This window comes from Phalacrocorax carbo, chromosome 14 (genome assembly GCF_963921805.1).
Source record: "Phalacrocorax carbo chromosome 14, bPhaCar2.1, whole genome shotgun sequence".
Lineage (NCBI taxonomy): Eukaryota > Metazoa > Chordata > Aves > Suliformes > Phalacrocoracidae > Phalacrocorax > Phalacrocorax carbo.
Window position 1 is genome coordinate 11,823,278 of NC_087526.1, and position 20,705 is coordinate 11,843,982.

Consider the following 20,705-nt stretch of genomic DNA (forward strand, 5'->3'; position numbering starts at 1 on the left):
GGCAAGAGCCTGAGTCAAACTTGTATTTGGAGTGAAAAAGGTTACTTCCAGAGGCTGGAAAGTAAGTGAACCCACTCAAGGGACGCACCAAGGGCCCTGCCAGGGTCAGGCACAGCCAGGCACACCAGCACCGCAGCTGGCTCCCTGCAAGGGCCAGGCGCCGAGGACTCCTGCCTGAGCCCCGAGGGCACACAGCAGCTCAGCACAGCACAGCCCGGCGCCGTCCAGGAGTCAGACAGAACAGCCATTAGCGCAGAAATGTGGATGAAGTGGCACACAAGGGAGAGGCAGGAGTAGGAAGTTCCCCCCCAGTAAATATGTCCCTCTGGGAAAGGACATGAAAGAGCAGGAAGCTTCACACAGCAATGACTCACACACCAAATTACCCAGCAGAAAATGGTCTTTTCATTCTCATGTGAGCCCAACTTCCAATCACAGCCTCTGAGACAGCCAAAAACCATAATTCAGGACCATTCTTTCCTCTTTATTCACAAATTGTTTAGGATGAGGAGAGGGCACCTGGGGAAAGGCAGAGTTGTATTTTCTTTCTCCTCTTTCTAAAGGAAATTCAAATGTCCTGGGAAAAAAAACAGGGGAGGATCCAGGGGAGAAGGGGTTTTCTGGATTCACATGAAAAGAATTCAAGTAGCATGAACACAGCAACAAAAATCGGATTTTTTTAAAAAAGTATAACTGGTGCCCTTTTGACTTAATATATAAAAAAATCTGCTTCTGCCTTCCTTCTTCTGGTCTTTCAATTATTTATTCACTTCTGTTCTGAAGGCATTTGCTTTGGTTTTCCCCATTTCTTCCATTCTTCTGGTACTAGTGTGTCCTGGAAAGAAAAATTTTTAAAAAATTTAACTCTTCCAGGCAACAAAGCACTTCCTTGCACAGTTAGTGTCCCCAGACCCCTCATCTTCTCTCAAAGGAGCTTGTCAGCGAAGCTTCTCAAAGTAAACCTATTGGAGTGATAAGAGCAATACTGCAGTGGAATGGAGGACTGAATTTCAAGGAGGATGGAAATGGCCAGACAAAAGGAAGGTTAATTTCTGGTGCAAAAGTGATGAATGAGCCTTGTAAAATACAGAACTGGAAAAAAAGCAGGGCTGAATGTAAAGCCTGTGGGCTCCTTAGCCACTATTCTACTTTAAACAGGGCCATTCTACTTGGAATCAGTTGGTCCATGTAAACACAAAGAAAAGATGTGGGTAGAGCAGACCCATCTTTTTGGGGTCCTTTCCCTTCAAGATGCCAGACACAGGCATAGCAATGGATGCTGAGCACTTGACTGTCCAGCCCTAGAAGTCAGTAACAATACAGTCTTAACTGACATAGCTGGGGCATCAGAAAACCCAGCATTAAGAAGTGCGTACGCACTGGCACAAAATGCACATGGCAGCAAAATCTAACATCTGGTTTGTGGCTTACAAGTTATTTGCAATATCTTGCAGGATTACTCACAGCCCCACAGGAAATTAAGAAGTTAAAATACCAGGCTGAGAAACAGAAAACATGCAAGCTGTGGAGAAAACACTTGTGGGGCATTTGTTAATGGGCCACTATAAAGCTGAAAACCACTGGCCCCATGCTATGGTAAAAAGCATCCAGGGACCAGAACAGCACCAGCGAACACAGCCAGGGTGCAGCCAGCATTCCTCCACTAGAACAAGTGACAGCAGTCTCCAGCTCCTCTCCACTTCCTTGTCATAGCTTGTTCTGTGCTCAAATTCCTCAAAACACACCAGGGAGAGAAGAGAAAAGTAACGGTGCTTTTCTGTGTGACACAATGCCAAATTCTCCATAGGTAGTTTTCATGAAACCGTCTTCCACACCACCTGATCTGCAAACAGGAGCTTATATATACCACAGCACACATTGTTTCTGTGACACAGCCACCCAAGCTGGTTTTGTTTTGCACCACAAAACCGAGCTCTGTTCAATGGTGTGTGCAAGCGCCTGGAGCACTACGAACATGAGAGAAAGTAGCCGCTCACGAGAGGTACCAGCGCAGCACACTGATTTCAGTCCCGTCACAGGACTTGTCTCAGAAGCTCCCTCCCTTCCCCAGAATAAAGTGGTGCACTGACAGAGAAAAGAAGCCACACACACATTCAGAATAGGGCAGCATGCAGACTTGCAGGCAGTCCTGCCTCCTACACCACTGTGGATACAGCAAACTGGGACCTTACCTGCTCAGAATGAAAGGAAACATAGGCTTTGCACTGGTAAATGATAATGGAGACCTATCAGATGATTGCACTGAATGGAGAGGGCTGGCTGCTGCCACTGACTAAGCCATCGTGATCACTCAGTCTAACAGGAGGGTGAACCCTGGATTGGGTCGTGTTCTCAGCTGAATGAGGCGGTGCTGACCTGGCTCTGCTGTGCACAGAGCTCTCGCCACCCCAAGCAAGGACATAATTCAGCAAGCCAGAGTGCCTGGCAGCTGAATAACCAGAATACTGCAGATGGGGATAGGGAGTACCAACAGCAGGATGGGAACAGCCCAGATACCAGCCATGTTCTCCTCCAGCTGACATTACTGATAATTTATTTACAGGAACAATACTGCTTAAACTAGGTTTATTTCATCACCTGATAGCTGCTTGGTGCCCCAAGCAGCATATTCACATGTGCACATATTACCATACAGATTTCAGATGATTAAGGAAAACACACAAGGATAATTTAGTCTCAGAGGACACATACTGCTAATATGCAAACCTAGCTGTAGCCAAGGATCCCCAAGGACTGACGTGAAGCCCCATAAGCAATGTTGGAAGGAAGCAGCTTCAGCTCAGATATCTTTTTGTACAAGGAGTGAGATGACGTGAAATGAAACAGGCAGCATGCCCAGGAAAGAAATTCCAAAAAGGCCCTTACTTCTAGAAGAGCTGGTCACTAGCAAAACCCACTTTACCGCAGTGTTCTATACTTTGCCAACCTACTGCTCTGCTCTGCAGCGATCCTGCCAAAAGGAGAGAGGAAGAAAGGTTCAGAGAAGACAGGAAGGAGGAAAGCAGCCCTGCTCCAGGAACCAGAGCCAGTGACAGAAATGCAAAAAGCAAAACCAGGCCTTCTGGTAACTTCTGTAAAAAGACGGTTTATACAGTCCCCCTTCCCACCCCCGCCAGCGGTCTCCACAGTGGAACAGCGGCTTTGCCTCAAAGTGCAATCTAGTTAATTATCACTGCACTTCAACATCTGAGACAGGCTAGCAGCACATTAACAAAAAGATGTCTTTTTGAGCTTTAAAGTCGTGTACAAAGGGTTTAACTTTACCCCGAGGTAGAAGTTTTACTTTCAAATTTGCCATTGTAGTTGCAGCTTCATGTCATTTACAGTGAAAAAGCACAGACACCCCCTGCAGTGTTTTGAAGTAGGAACCAACCACCTGCATTTATGTGCTAACAGAAGCCCTGGTTAAGCAGAGACACTTAAAATTAAGCTTCGTTGTATTCTTTTTCTCCAAATCTGTATCCTAGGCAATCTGTAGTTAATAATGATTTTATCATTACTATTTAAATAAAAAAGGAAATATTATTAAATGACATAACATAGTTCTGTTGGCAGCAAGACCCAGTAGGAACTGTTATGCTAACAAGAGAAAGTGCCACAGTGGAAAGGACTGGACATTGGAAGGAGCAAGGCTGAGAAAGCTAGAAGGATGGTATAGAAATGGTTGATTACAAGTCATCCTCCCTTCTACAGCCATGCAAGTAGAGATGTTTTAAAGACAATAATTCAATGCACAACCTCTGAAAATTATATTCTTTTGTGCTTTTTTTACAACTCTTGTCCTGGTTTTAATACAGTGTCACCAAGAAAGTGAGAACCCAGTGATATCTATGCAAATAGGTATGCATGGATAAACAACTCCTAGTGGCTCAAAAAGGGGAAAGTAAGAAAAGCACAGGTTTGGTGGCAAAGCAGGTCAATAAGATCATCTTCAAAGCCAAACTCTACATTAGTACAAAAGGGCTAAAGCTTAAAGCCTCACATGGAAACCCCATGTGGCAGAAGTGAAGGAGAGGGAACAGTTTGACCTCTAGTTAATGCATTGTATTGGAAGCTTGGGTCAGCAAACTGCCTGCAGGCTGCCTATGCCATGACACATTCACAAGACACTGCGTGGCAGGAGACACAAGTGTGAAGAATCAGTTCAGTGCCTCTGCAGAAATGAATGTCATATCCCTAACATTTACCAGAATTTTCCCTGGTTTTGCTTGCGTGTGTTGCACTTTGCTGCTCACCTCCAATAAGCACCTGCTTCTCTCTTCTCTAGAGCCCCCCTTTAGGTAGGAGAAGACAGCAGTAAGATAATCCCTCCTTACCTTCCTCCTCTTAAAACCTCTCTCACAAGTACAGCTACAGAAGAGTTAGGCCTCTTCTGCATTTATAGTGGCTTTCATAATCTAACAATATTGTCAGAGCTTCATACATCATGTAGTAAAACAAATTTGTCAGTGAATGCGTCTTGCCAAATGTGGATCTCCCCATGTCAAAGTACACATACTTCCACCCTTTGCTTTCTCTGTGTGCCTGATGGCTTCAGCAAGTGGCCATGTGGACCATTCCCTCTGAAGGAGCAGTGAGCTGTATCTCAGCAAGAGCAGCTTGTTGCCACAGTCGGTGGGAAAGAAAGCGGGACCAAGCAGCCCATCCCCACACACAAGATCCAAGAACCAAAAGCAATGTTCATTACTGTACCAGTTTCTGACAGGTGACAGCATCAATGGGATCTCCTCCCCACTGATTTTAACAGTAGCTCCCACCAACGCATCCATCCCTGGCTTACCGCTTCACTGCTTTCTGAGCCAGCATCCTGTTGCCTGCCAGGAATGTGATGCCACCCAAAATGGCCAAGTACTTCAGAGTCTGGAACATGTTGAGTTGAGTCCAGTAGACATACATGAGTCCCAGCATTGCTGTGGAGAAAGACGACAGAGCCCACAGCTGAAAGTACATTTCAAAGACCAACCATTCGTTATCCTCAGAACAACTGTTATGTTGTACTGCCAGGCCTAAGCACTGGGTTTCTATCTCATCTCTGAAGCTCTGAAATGGCAAATCTAAAGAGTATACATTATTGCCAGGGGAAGAAGGCATCTGGATTTCCATACTGGAGAAAAATGTGACACTGATGGCTTGCAATCAACCCTCTTGAGGCAGAATTATGGACGTATTATAGACATTAAGGGCTATTAAGGGGAGGAGGATATTCTGGATTTCAATAGAGAATATTAACCTTTGCACATGTGTAGGAGCTTACAGCTTTATAAAGCTTCCAAGGAAACTCGCTTGGATTAAGCAACACACTGTCATTTGGGAAACAGAAGATCCAATGTTCTCCCAACCTTCTACATTTTAAAAATTCTGTCAAGACAGTAAACAACTGTGAAACCACCACAATAAAATTGATTAAAAAAATTGGTCCAGAGATTGGAACAACAGCAGCTTTCACAGGAAGAGCTTTAAAGAAAAGATGTAGACATCAGTCCTGCAGGTTTCCAACCCCAGAGAAACTTGCTGCTTACAAAGGATAAACACACAATAAAGAAAGTGTGACCTCTGGAAATAAGACGTTCTATTAAGTGCAGATAAATGGTGTGTGAGAGGAGCCTGGATAATGGCTGCTGTTACAAGCTGATGCCCAAAGAGGTTTATTACCATATTAACAATCATGAAAAGCAGGAAGGCAGATAAAAACAAGAGAACAAATGTTATGCTATTATGTCATTATAGTTAATAGACCGCAAGCCCATTAACCACCAGGGCTCTCATCTGTAACTCCCAGGTGAGGAGGTCAAACAAAGCAGAAAGCCTCTGACACTTACCAGCATGTCCCATGTGAAAAACAATGGTGCTGGGAGCAAAGCTGAAGTTGGAGATGTTGGCACCAATCTTTATCCACTAAAAGGAAAAGAAACACAACCCAAGTTACAATGGCCTTGTAAATGCGAGCTTTTATTTTAAACTTCACTAACTTTCAAGCTTGTTTGCTTTAAGTTTGTTGATGAATACAGTGTATTCTCTACGGAAGCACTACAAGAGGACAGAGTAATAATTTTGCTGAAGACAGCACTGTTGTGCTCCTCTGGTGAAAATTTCTCCGGCTGCTTCTGACTGAGCAAAGGCAGTTCCTCAATTATCTTTCTTAAACTGATGAGAGGGTATTGCTCCAAATTTGCATTTTCCAGAAAAATAAACATTGCTATTTCTATCCAGCCAAATTAATTTTAATTAAAAAGACAAGAAAGGTAAAGTTATAGTTTTGGACTCAGCTCAAGAACAGCTATAGATACAAGATGCGTGCTCATAAAAACAATTTCAGTTTTTGGAGTACAAAAGAGAAAGGCATGAAGGATGAAAAACAGGAACAGTTTAATGAGGTTTTTCATTACAGTGTCATCAACATGTATATTGTGAACTCCAGAGACCAGTGGACACGACTACCTGAATGCCAGCTTTCAGTGAGACCAGCTAATGGGAAATTACTGCTGAGCAAGTAAGTGATCAGTTACACCCTCCAAATAAGGAATAATTTAACTTGCCTAGATGAGATTTTATATTGCATTCAGTTCAAAACACTGATCTGATGATACAGTGAGTAGCAGTAGATGTTTCACTACAGACACACAAATACCAATGACATCCATAGACGGGAATCAATCTGATAGGATTAAGTAACAGACATTGTGATGGATATATTAAGTGCGAGGCAGAATCACTGCTTTTTTTCCTGTGGAAGTCTAATGTTAGTTACCACTTAATCTGCCCGCTGTTATTCAACATCCCTAGCAGAAACACACTGAAGAAACTCACCTCACCTACTTCTACCGGGCACCAGTGTTTTCCTGTTTTGACTATACACTCAAAAAACCCCACAGTTCAGGAAAGAGACCAACTCTCTGCACTGAGATTTGCCAGCTACGACTGCAGCACTGCTGTGCTAGTCTTGATTAACCAAGAGTTTTAAATACCAAGTTTAGCTGGCCAACCTCCTAAGTGACCTTGGACTGGAGAGAAAAAAATCATCTTCTTTTGTGGCGCAGTTCACTCACCAGAATGAGCAGCAAAAGCAGGGGGGAAAGAATCAAGGCTGTGAAAGTGTTAGACACCACAGTGGGAGGCCTCTTCTCAGGTTCTCTGAAGAGGTGCTGCAAACAAACAAAACCAAATCATAAGTAGGACTGTTCCAACAGAGAAGCTTCTTGGCTCCCCAGAGGACCAGCTGCAGCCCTGGTGCTGTTTCCAGATGTTCCTTTGGATGATAAACACTCCTCTTAAGGCAAAGACACTACTTTAAAGAGTCAGTCTATTCCAGTCTCTGGACATTTATCTCTTGCACAGTTAACTTCTCCTTGCACTCACAGAAGTGCTTGTCAGCTTGTCACCAGCACAGATAGCTGGAATGAAGCAAGAGAAATCTTTAGAAGCAGAGCGCTTTCTGTGGTGCTTACCCAGCCAGATTTTCATGTTTGAATCTCCTCAGTGACACCAGTTCTCTCTCACAGGTAGGACACTCAGCTTATTTATTCATACTCCAGAGAACTGCAACAAATTTCTTTCCATTAAGCAGTAACTCTGATCTTCCTTTAATTACATTACTTACACAGTATTAATTTTTTTTAAGAGGATGACTTTTCAAAAATAAATTATGATAAGAACAAATAAAACCAGTAGGGCTAGCCCCCATCTCCGCACATAATTGTTTTTGACTGTACCTGGATTTCAGGTTTGGGAACAAAGAGGTTCTTGGACTGGACTGTGGATGGCGCATCCTCTTCTGGGAATTTGATCACAACATCAGCCTGAAATGAAATCATTCAGCTTCATGACATTTGATCGTCATGTATTAGAGCTTTATAAAACCTGTTCCATTACTATGGCTTGTTTCCTTATTTGTCAACCTACAACTGACAGGATTTTTAAAAGGAAACTGAGAAAAAGCAACCACATTTTTTTAAGAAGCAGTTTCTCCTAAACAGAGGCAGTAATGCCATTCACCTATCACTAAGAATTGGACTTGTTTCCAGCATAGCAAGCACAGGAAGACTAAACCTTGAAATGCTTGCGGTAAAATTACAATCCAACCCAGAAATGATCTGAAGTTTCTGTTCCACCACATGGTGAAATGAATGTTCATTTCTGTCTTGCTTTGATGCTCACTTAAACTTAAAATGAACAGCAAACCTCAGAGCCCAGATAGCCAAAAGCATTCTCGTTCACTATAAAGAACAAAACATTTGAGTGTTTTCTACAAAGCCGGTACCATGCCCTCCTGTCAGACTGCCCGTAATCTCAAAACCACATCACCACACTTCCAGCTACATACCACATTCCACAGGATTGGATTTTCCAGAGTGGCATCTCCAATTATCAAGTAAAGAGTGTAGGTACCAGAAGCAGAGTCAAATTCAGTCTTTCTTTCAGAGGTATCCAATTCAAACTTGTATACGTTCTTGCTGTCTGGTTCTGCAACAAACACTACCTCCTGGCCGGTCTTTTGGTTGTGAAGTCGGACAAAAGTCTGAAAGGAAAGATTGTAACATTTCTGGAATATCTCATAGTGCATTTACAAATGCCAGCAAAATGAGATATTTGCCCCCAAATCAAAAAAGTACAACATTAACAGCTGTTAGCGTATAAACTGGGAGCCCAGGTGTCTGGATCCCTGCAAATCCGCAAGTTCTACGTCTCTTCGAGTAACTACATTAACACAGGACCAACACGGTCCTGTGGCCCACCTGGGGTACGGGGCACTACACAATGTTACTCAACAGGGTATATGCAACTGCACACAACAGGGATGTATGCATATACAGGTTTTTTCCCCCCTTTTTTTTCTATTTTACACAGAAAAAAATATTAAAGAAACTCTACATTCAAGGACATTTTCAGCAAACAGTCTGTATTAAAAATCAGGAGTGTGCTTTTACAGTGCAGGCTACCTGCATTCGTTCTGAGTTAAATAAGACACAGTACCAGAGCCAGACGAGGCCTCATTTAACATACAGCCAAAACAAATGAACTGAATCTACTTCCCATCTACTACGATCAGTGATCTTTCACAGTCCATGTCAGAAACAAGAGACTTCTCAAAACCTATCAAATCTTTTCAAGAGCAACTGTCACCTCTGATGCTTCAAGATGGAACATCTCAGTGGCACAGCAATGACAAAAATTAGTCCTAACCTGGTGAGGGATGAGTTCAGCTCCACTGTTCACGTCTATCAGCTGGAAGGATAAAGCAAAATTCTGATGGCTGTCAGCAGTGAATGAGCCCTTGGCTTTGGCTGGGTAAGCTACCCTAGGAGGAAAAAAACAAACAGAACTAAGTGATCCTCCAAGAGAAGGCCTGGCGTTCAAACAATCCGAGCATGCAAGGCTGTCTAGCAATCCCGCAGTCTACTCAGCATAGATGAGCTGTATTATCAAAAAGGGGAACTAACATGTCTTTCTCTTCCACCAGAAATTTAATGAAAATAAATGAATTTTTTAGTAGGATTTTTGTAAGCTATGTAGCATGTCAATTTTCAAGTAAAATGGTTGTTTGTTGTAAGGTTCAAAGGAAAACCAGAGGAAGGTTTTGCTAATACTACACCCACATTCCATTTAGCCGAGGCTATGCTACAGCCAAAGGTGTGATGGCAGCAGAACAGAAAAAACAGACACTCAAACTACAGCACAGGAAGGCTGTATCAACACACACAGAGGGGCCTCAGTGAGGCTGCGTAACGTCAGTTAAATTCCATATGTTACAGTCTAACTGATGTCAGTTAAAAAACCAATTACATTAAGTTCAAGTACATCTAGCAGTGGTACAGCCACACCCCCCAATACAGCGTACATGTTGCTTTAGAGCATCTCTACTGAAGCCCAATAATACCAGAAACATTAACACAATTATTTTAACTTGCTTTCACTACGGAGAGGTGCTAACAAATGAACAGAAGACTCAGGTTGCCTGGCTTCTGTTAGTACTGATTTCAGTATTAAGGAAAACCATCTATAAAAACTCACAGGATTAAGAGAAACAGCACAGGTATAACTCTGGTTATCCCAATGTAAGATTCCTCTGGTTTAGCTGAAGTAGCTAAAGCTCAGAAGACCTCCAAGTCTAGAGCCAGAGCTGACCCTTAAAGATCACACACACTGAATTGTTTTACCTAGTCGTTTTTGGTGCAATGCTCTGATCTTTATCCACAGTAGAAAGATCTACGTTAGTAATCCCAACTTCTGTGGAAACTTTTACTTTCAGCTGCAACGAAACACAACAGAAAATTACTCAGAGCACTCTACGTATACTAATTATGGACAAGTTCACCACAGAAGCTTTATCTCTTCTGTCTTCTTCCCCAAAGAGGGTCTTACATGAAGCCAAAGACAGAACCTAACCTGAACAGAAGGTTCTACAGCAATTTACCTTCTGGCAAAGCTCCTGCATCAGTCACTAACCCCAACCTATCCCCTTCCTCCCTGCACAAGCAGCCAGCTCTGAAGACACCAGCTTCTCAGTCATGCTGGAGTTACCTGGCCTTTGGAGAACTGTTTTTAATGAAACAGTCCAATTATACAGATCCTTTTGAACCAGCAGAAACTAGGTATTTCAGATTACATCACACATGATACAACTTAAAACTGCATGTGTGTATGTACTTCTGCTTACTGAATAGCCATTTGAGATGAGGGGGGTCTCCGGACAGCAAGCAGTTATGTCTTTGTTAGCTCCTAAAGCCCAACAGGTTTCTGCTGATTTTATTACCAGCAGGCGAAAGCCAAAGCATTCCTGCAGACCTGCGCTCTGTTCAGCAAGCTCTCCTTTGGAGTCACAGCATTTCTCACTTAGTGCAGGGCAGCCAGGAAGGCCCTGCCATTTATCACACTCCTTTGCTAAGTGCAGTATAAACCCCAAGCAGAGAAATGACTTCCTGCCCTCTCCCCAGTCCCAAACCACAGGCCATCTAGGCAGTGAACCTCGGTGGGTTTGACTGATTTCAATCCTTCTCTCAAACATAAGCAGTTACTGCAGTCTGTAGGTTTTAATTAGCACATTTGGTCTCACAGCTTACAAATGCTGCCCTGGAGAACTGAAGTTTCATTGCCAAGACATTTTCCATCATATACTACAATTTGTTATTACAGGTTTGCTCATGTGAACCAGCCCCACACCCTCACCCTGAAAAATAATTCAAAAGGGAACCTGTGGGAAAATTATGTAAAAATAATATATCAAACTACTCAGGTCAGACTTCAAACGCAACAGTCTTGGCAGTTCCTTTAGAACAAAAAGTATAATTTAAGATAGAGGTTATCCCTGAAAATGGGTCCAATAACATGTAGGCTATTCAGGCTAACTTTAGTAAAGCCTTAGTTTGTTCCAAGATAGGAGCAAAGAAAGGTGGACTAATGAAATACTCATTTTAGAAAAGTTACGTGAAGGCAGCTCAGGGCTGCTGCACACAGCCCCTCCACTGAACAGTACACAAACATCTCTAAAATATTTTAATGCCAGGAAATGTAGTCTCTGCCTGGAGTAATAACCCACTGGTTTAGCTCATTACTGTCAAAACGATGGTGCATTAAGGACAATTAATGCTAATAACGGTAAGGAAAAAAAGCAGTTCCCCCAGCAGTCCTCCCCCACAACAATGTGTCTTATTAGAAGCAGTTCACACAAAGCTGCCCCAGCATTAATGCATTCCTACCGGTACCTCTGCGTGCCAGCAGCGAGCTTAAGCAGGACAAATCAATCCCCTTCCGACACTCCTAAGTGCCATTACTACAAAAACATCTATTTAATACACAGAGCAAAGGTCAGCAGTTGTAAATAAGTGTCTTCCTCCACTCCAAGCTGACTATGTTGGAAGACTTTAAAAGCTGATCTTTTCCTCAAATAGGCAACTGAGGGCAAAATCTGACCCTGGGAATAGACATCGCTAGAGAAGAACGTTCTCTGCTGCTGACGCTGGGGCAGCTATATGAATGGTCACAGAAGCCACAGCCTTCTCACTGTGACAAACTTGAGAAAAGGCAATCTCAGTGTTTATATAAAACTTCTTCAGAAAGGTGTGGTGTAACAGCTTTTGCCACCAAAAAGGGGGTATGTATACACAAAACTAAGACTTCATTTGCATTTGCTTTCATCACTTCTTTCTCCACTACAAAAGCATCACCATATACACAGGAGATGCCAAAAGACCCCCTTGGCTCTTTTCTAGGGCTCTTACATAAACAGACAACAACAAATCCTCATCTTCCATGTATCAGGCAATCACCAGACAACCGCTAGCCAAGCCTTGAGATTTACAGACTCAACTCTTGAACACTCTGAAGAGCCAACATTCTTAGTAATCATTTTTGCATAGCTACTTTGGGCTACTATTTAAACACTTCCACTGTTAGTCTCTGTTCATATGCTGTCAGATCAGCAAAGTGATAAGTCTGTTTTGAAATTTACAAAAATTTCTTTTGAACATATATTAATCTGGTTACTGGTCAGAATCCTGAGTCAGGATCCAACGCATTACAGAAAAACGTGCTAAAAATGCCACACAACTGGCAACATCCTTAACAGGTATAAATAAAAAGTGTTTTGGTGAATAGGCACAGAATTAAAATGCTATCAAAAAGTGTACGCACCTCAACTTTGTTCGCAATAAATCGCTTATCTCCATCAACACTGATAGAGAAGTCATAATATCCACTTGCAGGTTTCTCACTCATGAAGTTCAGCTCAAAGACATCTCTATTAAAAAAAAAAAAGCAAGGTGTTAAGTATCCTCTAGGACACTAACAGCAGCCTACAAACAGGTAACACCTTGCTACCAGGAAGTCTCCAAATACGCTAGATTAAGCAGGCAAAACGTACAAATGCAGCACAAAACGAGCATGGCTAAGTGCAGTGGGGAAGAATTCTTCAAAGTGCCCCCAAAGTCAGAACACTGCAATTCCCCACTCCCAACTGAAAGAAAATGCAACAGAAATTCACCATCACTACCAAACACGCTCAGTCGCCCATTACCAACCAAACACAACTACAGCATTTTGAGTTTTCCATCATACAGACGTTTTTCTGGTGGAAGAACACAAAAGGAAGTCCAACATAGTGTAAGTAACACCTGTTTGCCTTATGAACTGTAAAAATAAGATTATATTCTTACCCTGACAGAGTAAATGGTGTCTGTTGAAGGACAGTGGCTTTGCTAGATGCAGACTTGGCATAGTCGAGCTTTACAGAAGCTTGAGTCAGTGGCTGAGACATAACATCAGTCACTTGTAGCTACAAGAAAAAACCCAAGAACTTCTGTGAAACCAATAGTCCCAAAAGGGACGCAGGAGCACCAAGGACTCACTATGCCTCTCTCTGCACTATACACCCAAAATCCTCCCCCACCCAGCATCCCAGATTCACCTAGTTTGCTCTTACCTAACTGGCAAAACTAAAGTTTGTAATGAGCAGAACTGACTTTCACACAGTGCCTTCTTGGGGTAGTGCCTGGTAAGCTCTGGGTAAGCAGAGGTTCCTAAGAATCCATTCATAGATGCACTAAAACCCCAGATCTACTGGAACCTGAATCCAGGAGCTAAAAATGAAAGACATCAGCTTACACATTCAGTCAGCCCAGACCTGCAGTACTAAAGACTGAGCCAAGAGATGAGTTAAGATTTGGTGCTACAGACTCACCCTGAGTACAGGCTGATGGTGAGAAACAGCTGCAGGGCCATCAGGGACAATGATGACAGGCAAGTGGTGGCGGTTCCGGGATAAAGAACCTGCAGCACAAGCAACGCTGAAGGCCTCTGAGAGTGTCTCAAAGTTTTTCTTGCTAAAAATTGCATTCATCAACTGGATAATTTGATCCTGAAGGAGGAAAAGCAAATCACATATAAGCACCAGCAGCTTACCACAACTTTGCAAACCGGCTCAGTATAATGTTATTAATAAAAACATCATTCATAAAGACTATTTAATTTCCCATTTGCTTTAAAAATAATTCAAGTTATGAGGTAACCCAAAATTAGCAACACCTTTTGAGTGTCACATTAGCATTCTTGTTCTTGGCTGGGAGGTTCCAACCACAATCACTGTAATTGTGCTGAAAACTTGCAAAACCAGAATTTGGATCTACTTCTTCAAAATACGTGTTTCAGAATGGAAGATGCCACCAGCTCAACTATCCAGACTGCATGCAGCTGCAAAAAGACAGTTTGGCTCCAGGAGCGGTACAATTGTCTTCATACAGTGGAGAAGGGCTAGGCTAGATATCCTGGCTACTTGCCAAACTGGGAAGGCCACAGAGAGGTGTAACAGCTCTGGAAGGAGCCAGTCTAGGCCCATGCAGGGCCTTAGGCTCAGCAGTGTCCTCAAGCTAAGAGGATTAGCCTTAAAGCAGTACCACCAGGAGCAGAGAGCCAGCTTTGGCTCTGGGATGTGCCAAAGCTAATTTGTTCTCTCTGAAGTAGGAGTGGGACAGAGTGCCCCCAGCTGGTTTTCCAGTCTGACTTTGTAGGGTTAGTGCATCTGCACCACACTCTCTGCCAGGTACGCCATATTATTCAGATTCTTTCATCACTCCCTGCTAGTCTGGAAAACAAAGGGTTTGTTACCTGTACTTTGAACGAAGCAAAGGATTGTGGGCTAAATTCTGATCAGAAATTATAATAATCAAAGGCAATCCCAAATAAAGCAATAGGCATACAATTTAGTAACCTACAAAGCACACTTTTAATTGAAATCCACTGCATCTCAATTTTTCACCCTCCTACTTAATTAACTGGTTATTAATTGGTCATTAATTAATGAGCACCAACATACATGACATAAGTAGAGAAAGCATCCAGACAGATGCCACAAAAAACTCCTGCATAGTGCAAATCCTGCAGTTTTTTTCATTTATATGGAGGTCATGGCATAGCTCCAAACCTTAATCGGCAACTGACACTCATTTAAATTGCAGGGGAAAAAACCCAGGGGGCTATTTTTTTCAAATACTACATGCTAATTTTTAAAGAGAGTTTTGTGGCATTCTGGAGGCACTCTCACCATTCACAAGAGATAAAGCTTTAATCCCCAACAATAGCACTTCTGACAGCACAATTCTGAAAAAACACTAAACAATTTTGCTTAATTGGTCTTTTTTTAAACATCATTTGGATGCTGACAGTTTGAATTCTGTGTAGCAGAATCACCACCTCAAAAATGACATCAAAATTACTTTGCCTTTGTCTGTTTGGCAGCAGCATGGAAGAGAGCCAGGAATGAACTCAGATGTCTTACACTGGCTTCTGTCTCAACCCTGCCACTTCAGCTTGTGCTTTAGGGAGCTGCCACTCTCAATCAAAAGTACATCTAACTCAGTTAACTTGTTGTGGAAAAAAAAAAAACCTAAGTGGATAGCCTGCAGTAATGATTTCTAGCTTAATCAAGCTCCAAAGGAATTTCCAGTCTTTCATTTTAGGCAACAAGTTTTTGCATCTGGATTCCTGTAGGCATATGATACTAATGTTCTCTCTTTTGGGTACCCCAAACTAGGATGCCTGTGTTTCCTCACAGGTAAATAACATTTGCAAAACACTCTGAAGCGCTGGAAAGTGCTAGACAAGTGCCAAATACCAGAACAAACTCTAAAACAAGAGGGGTTTTTTTTCCAACAGCTTGTCTCAATAAACAAAGAAAAACTAAGCCTCACTTGCAATTTCCTTCTGTACATGTAAAAAAAAAAACAAACCACAAAACCAAACTCAGCCTGTGATTTTGAAGGTGGAATTTCCTCCTAGATTCTGTTACTTAGCGTTCCATCTGAGATGTCCCTTTTCACTGAGTGTGCTCATTATTTTTTCCAGCAGAAGTTCTACCCAGTTATACCGGCCTCTTGCACTGCACAACAGGGACTAGGCAGATCCTCTTTCTGAGCTACAGCGTACAAGGGTACAAAGCAGATACAGACCTCCTTTATTGCTGGCTCTGTACCCACGTGGTCCGACAGCTTATAGGCAGCAGCAACAAAGAGTGCAGTAGTCTCAATTCCTTCCTCAAACTGCAGATAAACTCCACCCAAGTCATCCAGGCGAGCAACAAGATCCTGGCAGAAAGAGTTATTAAAACCCAAATTGCATTCTAGCGGATCCACACCAGTTCACTCTGTTGTTAGGACTATAATCAAGAGTATCTATATGGGATCACTGAGGTATTTTGTAATAGTAATTCAGAAACAGGAAGAAAAAAAAAGAGAAACCTTTAGTGGATTTAATTACATTTCCAAGTCATGACTTTCTGTGTCTCAGTCCATTCTGAAACAGTTAAAAGTCCAGAAGAAATATCTGCTTGAAAGGAAGAGCCAAGCCAAACCACCTCAAGCAGGCAAGGAATTTGCCAGGCTGGTTTTTCATTTTGTGTTTCACACGAATACATCTTTTAGTACTACAGAGGTCTAACAAATTCCTGAATAATTAGAGAGCATAGTGTTAGAGGGCATAATGTGTTCCTACCTCTATCTCCTCAACAATGCCACTTAGATCGGCCTGCTGGGACAAGTAAGACGCCGTCTCCAAAGCCTGGATGGTTCTTAAACAACAAACAAGACCAAACAATTGTACGATTTTCCTTCCTTAAAAAGCCACGCATCATTCAAATCAAAGCAACTACAGTTTCTATTCTGAATGAAGTGTAAACCAGCTGTTACTGCATTCAGTTGACTCAAGGCAATGAATCTGAAGTGATTTAGCGGGAACTTAGAATTCATTAGGGAACGCCACTTTAGCTGCATCAGTGCTGCAATAAACTTGGATTCAAAGGCAGAGAAGAATCCAAACTTTGATCCCTGCATAGCACATACCTCTAGGTTTGCTACTGAGGCTCCCAGGAATCCATTCTTTTTTTGTCAACAAAACAACTTTTGAGGTTTCCCTTTCTTCCCTAACTTTTAAGGAAATCTCTATTCTCTCCTTTCACAGTAAAATTAATTAATCCCAATGCCAAGATTCCTTCTGCTTACTGGCATGTTTTTTCCACCTCACAGTACAGTCATCCCATCCTACAAACAACGGGGCTGAGGAAGAGCATCAAGTATACTGCAACCATAAATGACACAGAACCATGGCTGGGTATTAAGTAAAAAATTTGTTGTGAATCTTTTTAAAAGAGGAGGCTTCTTTGGGATGTGTCCTCTTTACTGCACATTATTCTTGAACTAAACTGAATACATAGGCTCATTTGCAAAATCACATGGAAAATAGCCCCAAACCATGTTTTTCATTCCCCCAGAGGGACAATAATGAACTGGACAAATACATCAAATGAAAACACAGCACCTACCCTACTACATCTGTATTATAAAAATAAAGTGCTAAAATACTGTTTACCCCAAAATACAACTGCCTAGGGGATAAACATGCAACAGTGAATCATTTCCATCTGAAAGACTTACGCCAGCACATTTTCTTCTTTGCTAAGACGAGCAGTTAGAGCGCTAAGTGCTTCCTGAGATGCTAAAGGAAGGCCAAAGCCACTCAGGGCCCCAACGGCATGGAAGATCTGGGTGACTGAGGAATCCTCACTGACAGCTGCAAGCAGCAGCTCCCTGGTCTCATTTGAAATGGTAACCTGAGGAAGAACACAGGGAACATGTTGATTCACACTTGACAAAACAAGGCCACGGATTTCTTCTTGGAGCAACACACTTGACTGGTGAACTATCATAAGCTTTTGGGAAAGAGCCCTTTATCATTCATTACCTTCTAGTTTAATTAAGTCATCAGTTTTGCTCTCAATCAATCAGGATAATCCACGATTCGGATTTGTCCTGGTAACCTGCTACTGTTTTTCATCTGGCATCACATCACTTGGCAGCAGCCAGTGGTACTGATGAAAAACGGGGCTTGGATAACCCACCACAAGTCAGCAAGGGTGGGCTGCATTTATATCCTTGCAGTGTTTCAACACAAGGTTTGCATCCCAACAGTTTATCTTCCATCCAAAGAGTTGTTAATTGACACAGCTGCTATGAATTCTATTAAAACGTGCTGGTTCCTTTTTTCTTAGCCACCAACATCTAATCAAGAAACATCCCCTCAGAATTACTCTGGACCAAATAATTGCTTTTTATCTTTACACTTCATCTTGTAGAGAGTACTCCCAGACACCTCAAGTTATTTACCAAAAACACCAGAGAGTACAACCCACTAAAAGAAAGTAAAAGTAGAAGTTATGCATAAAATAAAACCAAGAAAAAGATCAAGGTAAATATTTCATTGTCTTCAGGGCTCCAAACTCACCTCACAGCCAGACAGGACCCGGATGGCCTGTGCAGCATAGAAGAGGGAATCAACACTGCTGGAGTCCACGTGAGATTTGATGAAATTGCATGCAGCCTGTGAAGAAACGGCAGTGAACTTATGGCAACAGTCTTGACTTAAGCCACTGAAAGGAGATATAAATGATACTCTAAGACAATTTCACGTATGCTACTGTGCATTTTTATACTGAAAAAAGCAAACAAAGTCTCTAGTAATACTTGCAATGCAGCAGAGCCTAGAACCGCCCCCAGATCCTACTCTATATGCTGCACAGAAACAAAGGTGGTTCCTGCTAAGAGAGATAACTGATTTTCACAAACTCAACTGCCACCAGAATTCGAATTTAAATTGAGTATAATTATAAAACCTATCAAAATAAAAGTCCCATACGTATATTTAGTAGGCAAAGTCTCCCAGGATAGAGAGCAGATGAGCAGAAATCCTGTGGGTGAGCTTCTTTCCCAGCTGTATATGACATACAATCACTAATGGATGCAGAATATTGAATTTCAAAGCAAACAGAAAGAAAAGTCAGGTAAGCAACTACGTATGACGGCAAGCAATAAGACTGCTCGTTAATCTGTAGCCAGTTTATTATTAACTGACAATTAGATAGGTAGATCATTAAGATTCCATTTTAACCAGAACATAACCGAGAAGTTAGCTGCTCATACTCAAAAGCCAGTGATTTATGTATGTGGAGAATAGGCCTTTACCAGTAGGACAGGATTTTAATGCTACAGTTACTTAGGAATACTGACACACATTCAAGTGTTATGCCTAGCTACTATTTCTATTACCTCTACCTTTTAAAGTCTCACCCCATGAAGAGGTATCCTGTTCAGAAAAAAAAGTATCACAAACCTCAATGGTTTGTGGTGTAAATGCACAACACTCAGAAAGAAACTAAGTCCACTGAACTAGCTGAATTTGAGGAAAAACCCCAAACTTCTGTTTACAGCTCAGACACCTAGGTAAGCATGCACATAAGCAGGTTGTTATAAGAACAGCGTGCAACATTTAAACTAGAAATGCTTAAAGACACAACAGGGCAGTAAGCATCATGTTGAGATCACAAGCCTTTGGTCGTAGTCTGCACATAAGGGAACATATTTTATATACAAAAATACCACGATGAAGTGACCTGGCTGAATTTGGCGTTGGAACTGAAACGAAATAAGGAGAGCTCTATTTAACAGGACAACGAAGCAAACGTGCCACAGACACAAATCTTTTTAACATACCAGTGAAACAAACTGACAGCTACAGTAATATCACAGCAGGCTATGGAGGAGTGAGCCCGGAAGCCACCATTTAGAGGCAGTAAGGGAGCCTGCGGCACGTTACTGCCCAGGCAAAGGTGCCATTTATTCAAATTGCACACCTGAAAGACTGTCAGCAATTAGCACTGATTTGCACCGACAGCTGCTACGAAGCCGGCACACGAACACGTTGCGTTCTCCCGGCGGCGCTGCGAAAGCGGAGCGCGACACAGAAACTCGTTACGCCCCATTTTTACGGGCCCCGGCGCAGCGAAGCGCCCGCGTGTGGGGCCGCAGGGCCCCGGGCGGCCGGGCCTGGGCCTGGGGGCGGCAGCACCGGCGGCCCCGCAACCCGCTCACCTCTTCGTCCGCCACCCGCGCCCCCAGGCTGCCGAGGCCCACGATGGAGAAGAAGGCGGCCTGCAGGTCGGCGAAGGGCCGCTCCAGCGCCGCCCGCAGCCGGGCCAGGTCGCGGGCAGTGAGACGGTGGCTGGGGGCCAGGGCCCGGGCACCGGCGAGGAGGAGGAGGAGGAGGCTGAGGGCCGCCGCCAGGCGCAGCCGTTGGCCTGCGGAGAGACAAACGAGTTACGCCGCGGCCATTCCTCCCTCCCACCCCCTCCCCGCCGACGCGCCTTACCCGGCGCCGCCATGATGCCGCCCCCCGCCATGATGCCGCCCCGGCCACGGCGCCGCTTCCGCCCCGCGCCCCGCCCCGGCCCGCACCATCGCGCCGCAGGGGGAGGCGGGAAGAACGGCGTGTGTTGCGAGGGGACCTCGACCCCGCGAGCGCCCGCTGCGGACACCGCGAAACTTTGGAAAAGAACAGGCGGTGGGAGAGGGAAGGGGCCGGGCGGCGGCGGGGCTGCCCGAGAAGTGGAGGGTGGCGGCCCCGCTGGGCGGCGGGAGTGGTACGGGCCTCCCGGCGGCGTAGGGGGGACGGCTCCCGGCTAGGATGTGGGCTGCGCTGATTGGCTGGGCCGCCCGCGGCGCTCAGCGCGCCATGGCGTCTTAAAGGGGAAGCGGCGTAAAGCCCATGCCGTGCCCTTTCATTTTATATCGCGCTATATACTGCCATGCCAAGCTGTGGCAGAACATGTCACATTGTATGGTGCTGTGCCAGGCTACACCACAGCGTGCCAC

General features: G+C 43.6%; 1 protein-coding gene across 2 annotated transcripts; it reads right to left on the reverse strand.

Annotated features, from left to right (window-relative positions):
• Positions 1–463: 463 nt before the first annotated feature.
• On the reverse strand, positions 464–20,331 carry RPN2 (ribophorin II). 2 transcript variants are annotated; one of them, XM_064465746.1, is made up of 18 exons: positions 20,203–20,331; positions 19,926–20,131; positions 18,283–18,378; positions 17,436–17,611; positions 16,498–16,573; positions 15,957–16,091; positions 13,694–13,870; positions 13,170–13,288; positions 12,649–12,754; positions 10,176–10,267; positions 9,202–9,316; positions 8,342–8,536; positions 7,731–7,817; positions 7,068–7,163; positions 5,841–5,916; positions 4,802–4,931; positions 2,887–2,971; positions 464–835 (listed from the first exon to the last, which is right to left on the reverse strand). In XM_064465746.1, exons 1-17 carry the CDS (start codon positions 20,231–20,233, stop codon positions 2,920–2,922), a joined length of 1,965 nt encoding a protein of 654 aa, XP_064321816.1. In that variant the 5' UTR covers positions 20,234–20,331; the 3' UTR covers positions 464–835; positions 2,887–2,919. The 2 variants fall into 2 exon arrangements, with proteins under 2 accessions (XP_064321816.1, XP_064321817.1); XM_064465747.1 differs by lacking the exon at positions 2,887–2,971 and having other exon boundaries at positions 20,203–20,330.
• Positions 20,332–20,705: the final 374 nt, after the last annotated feature.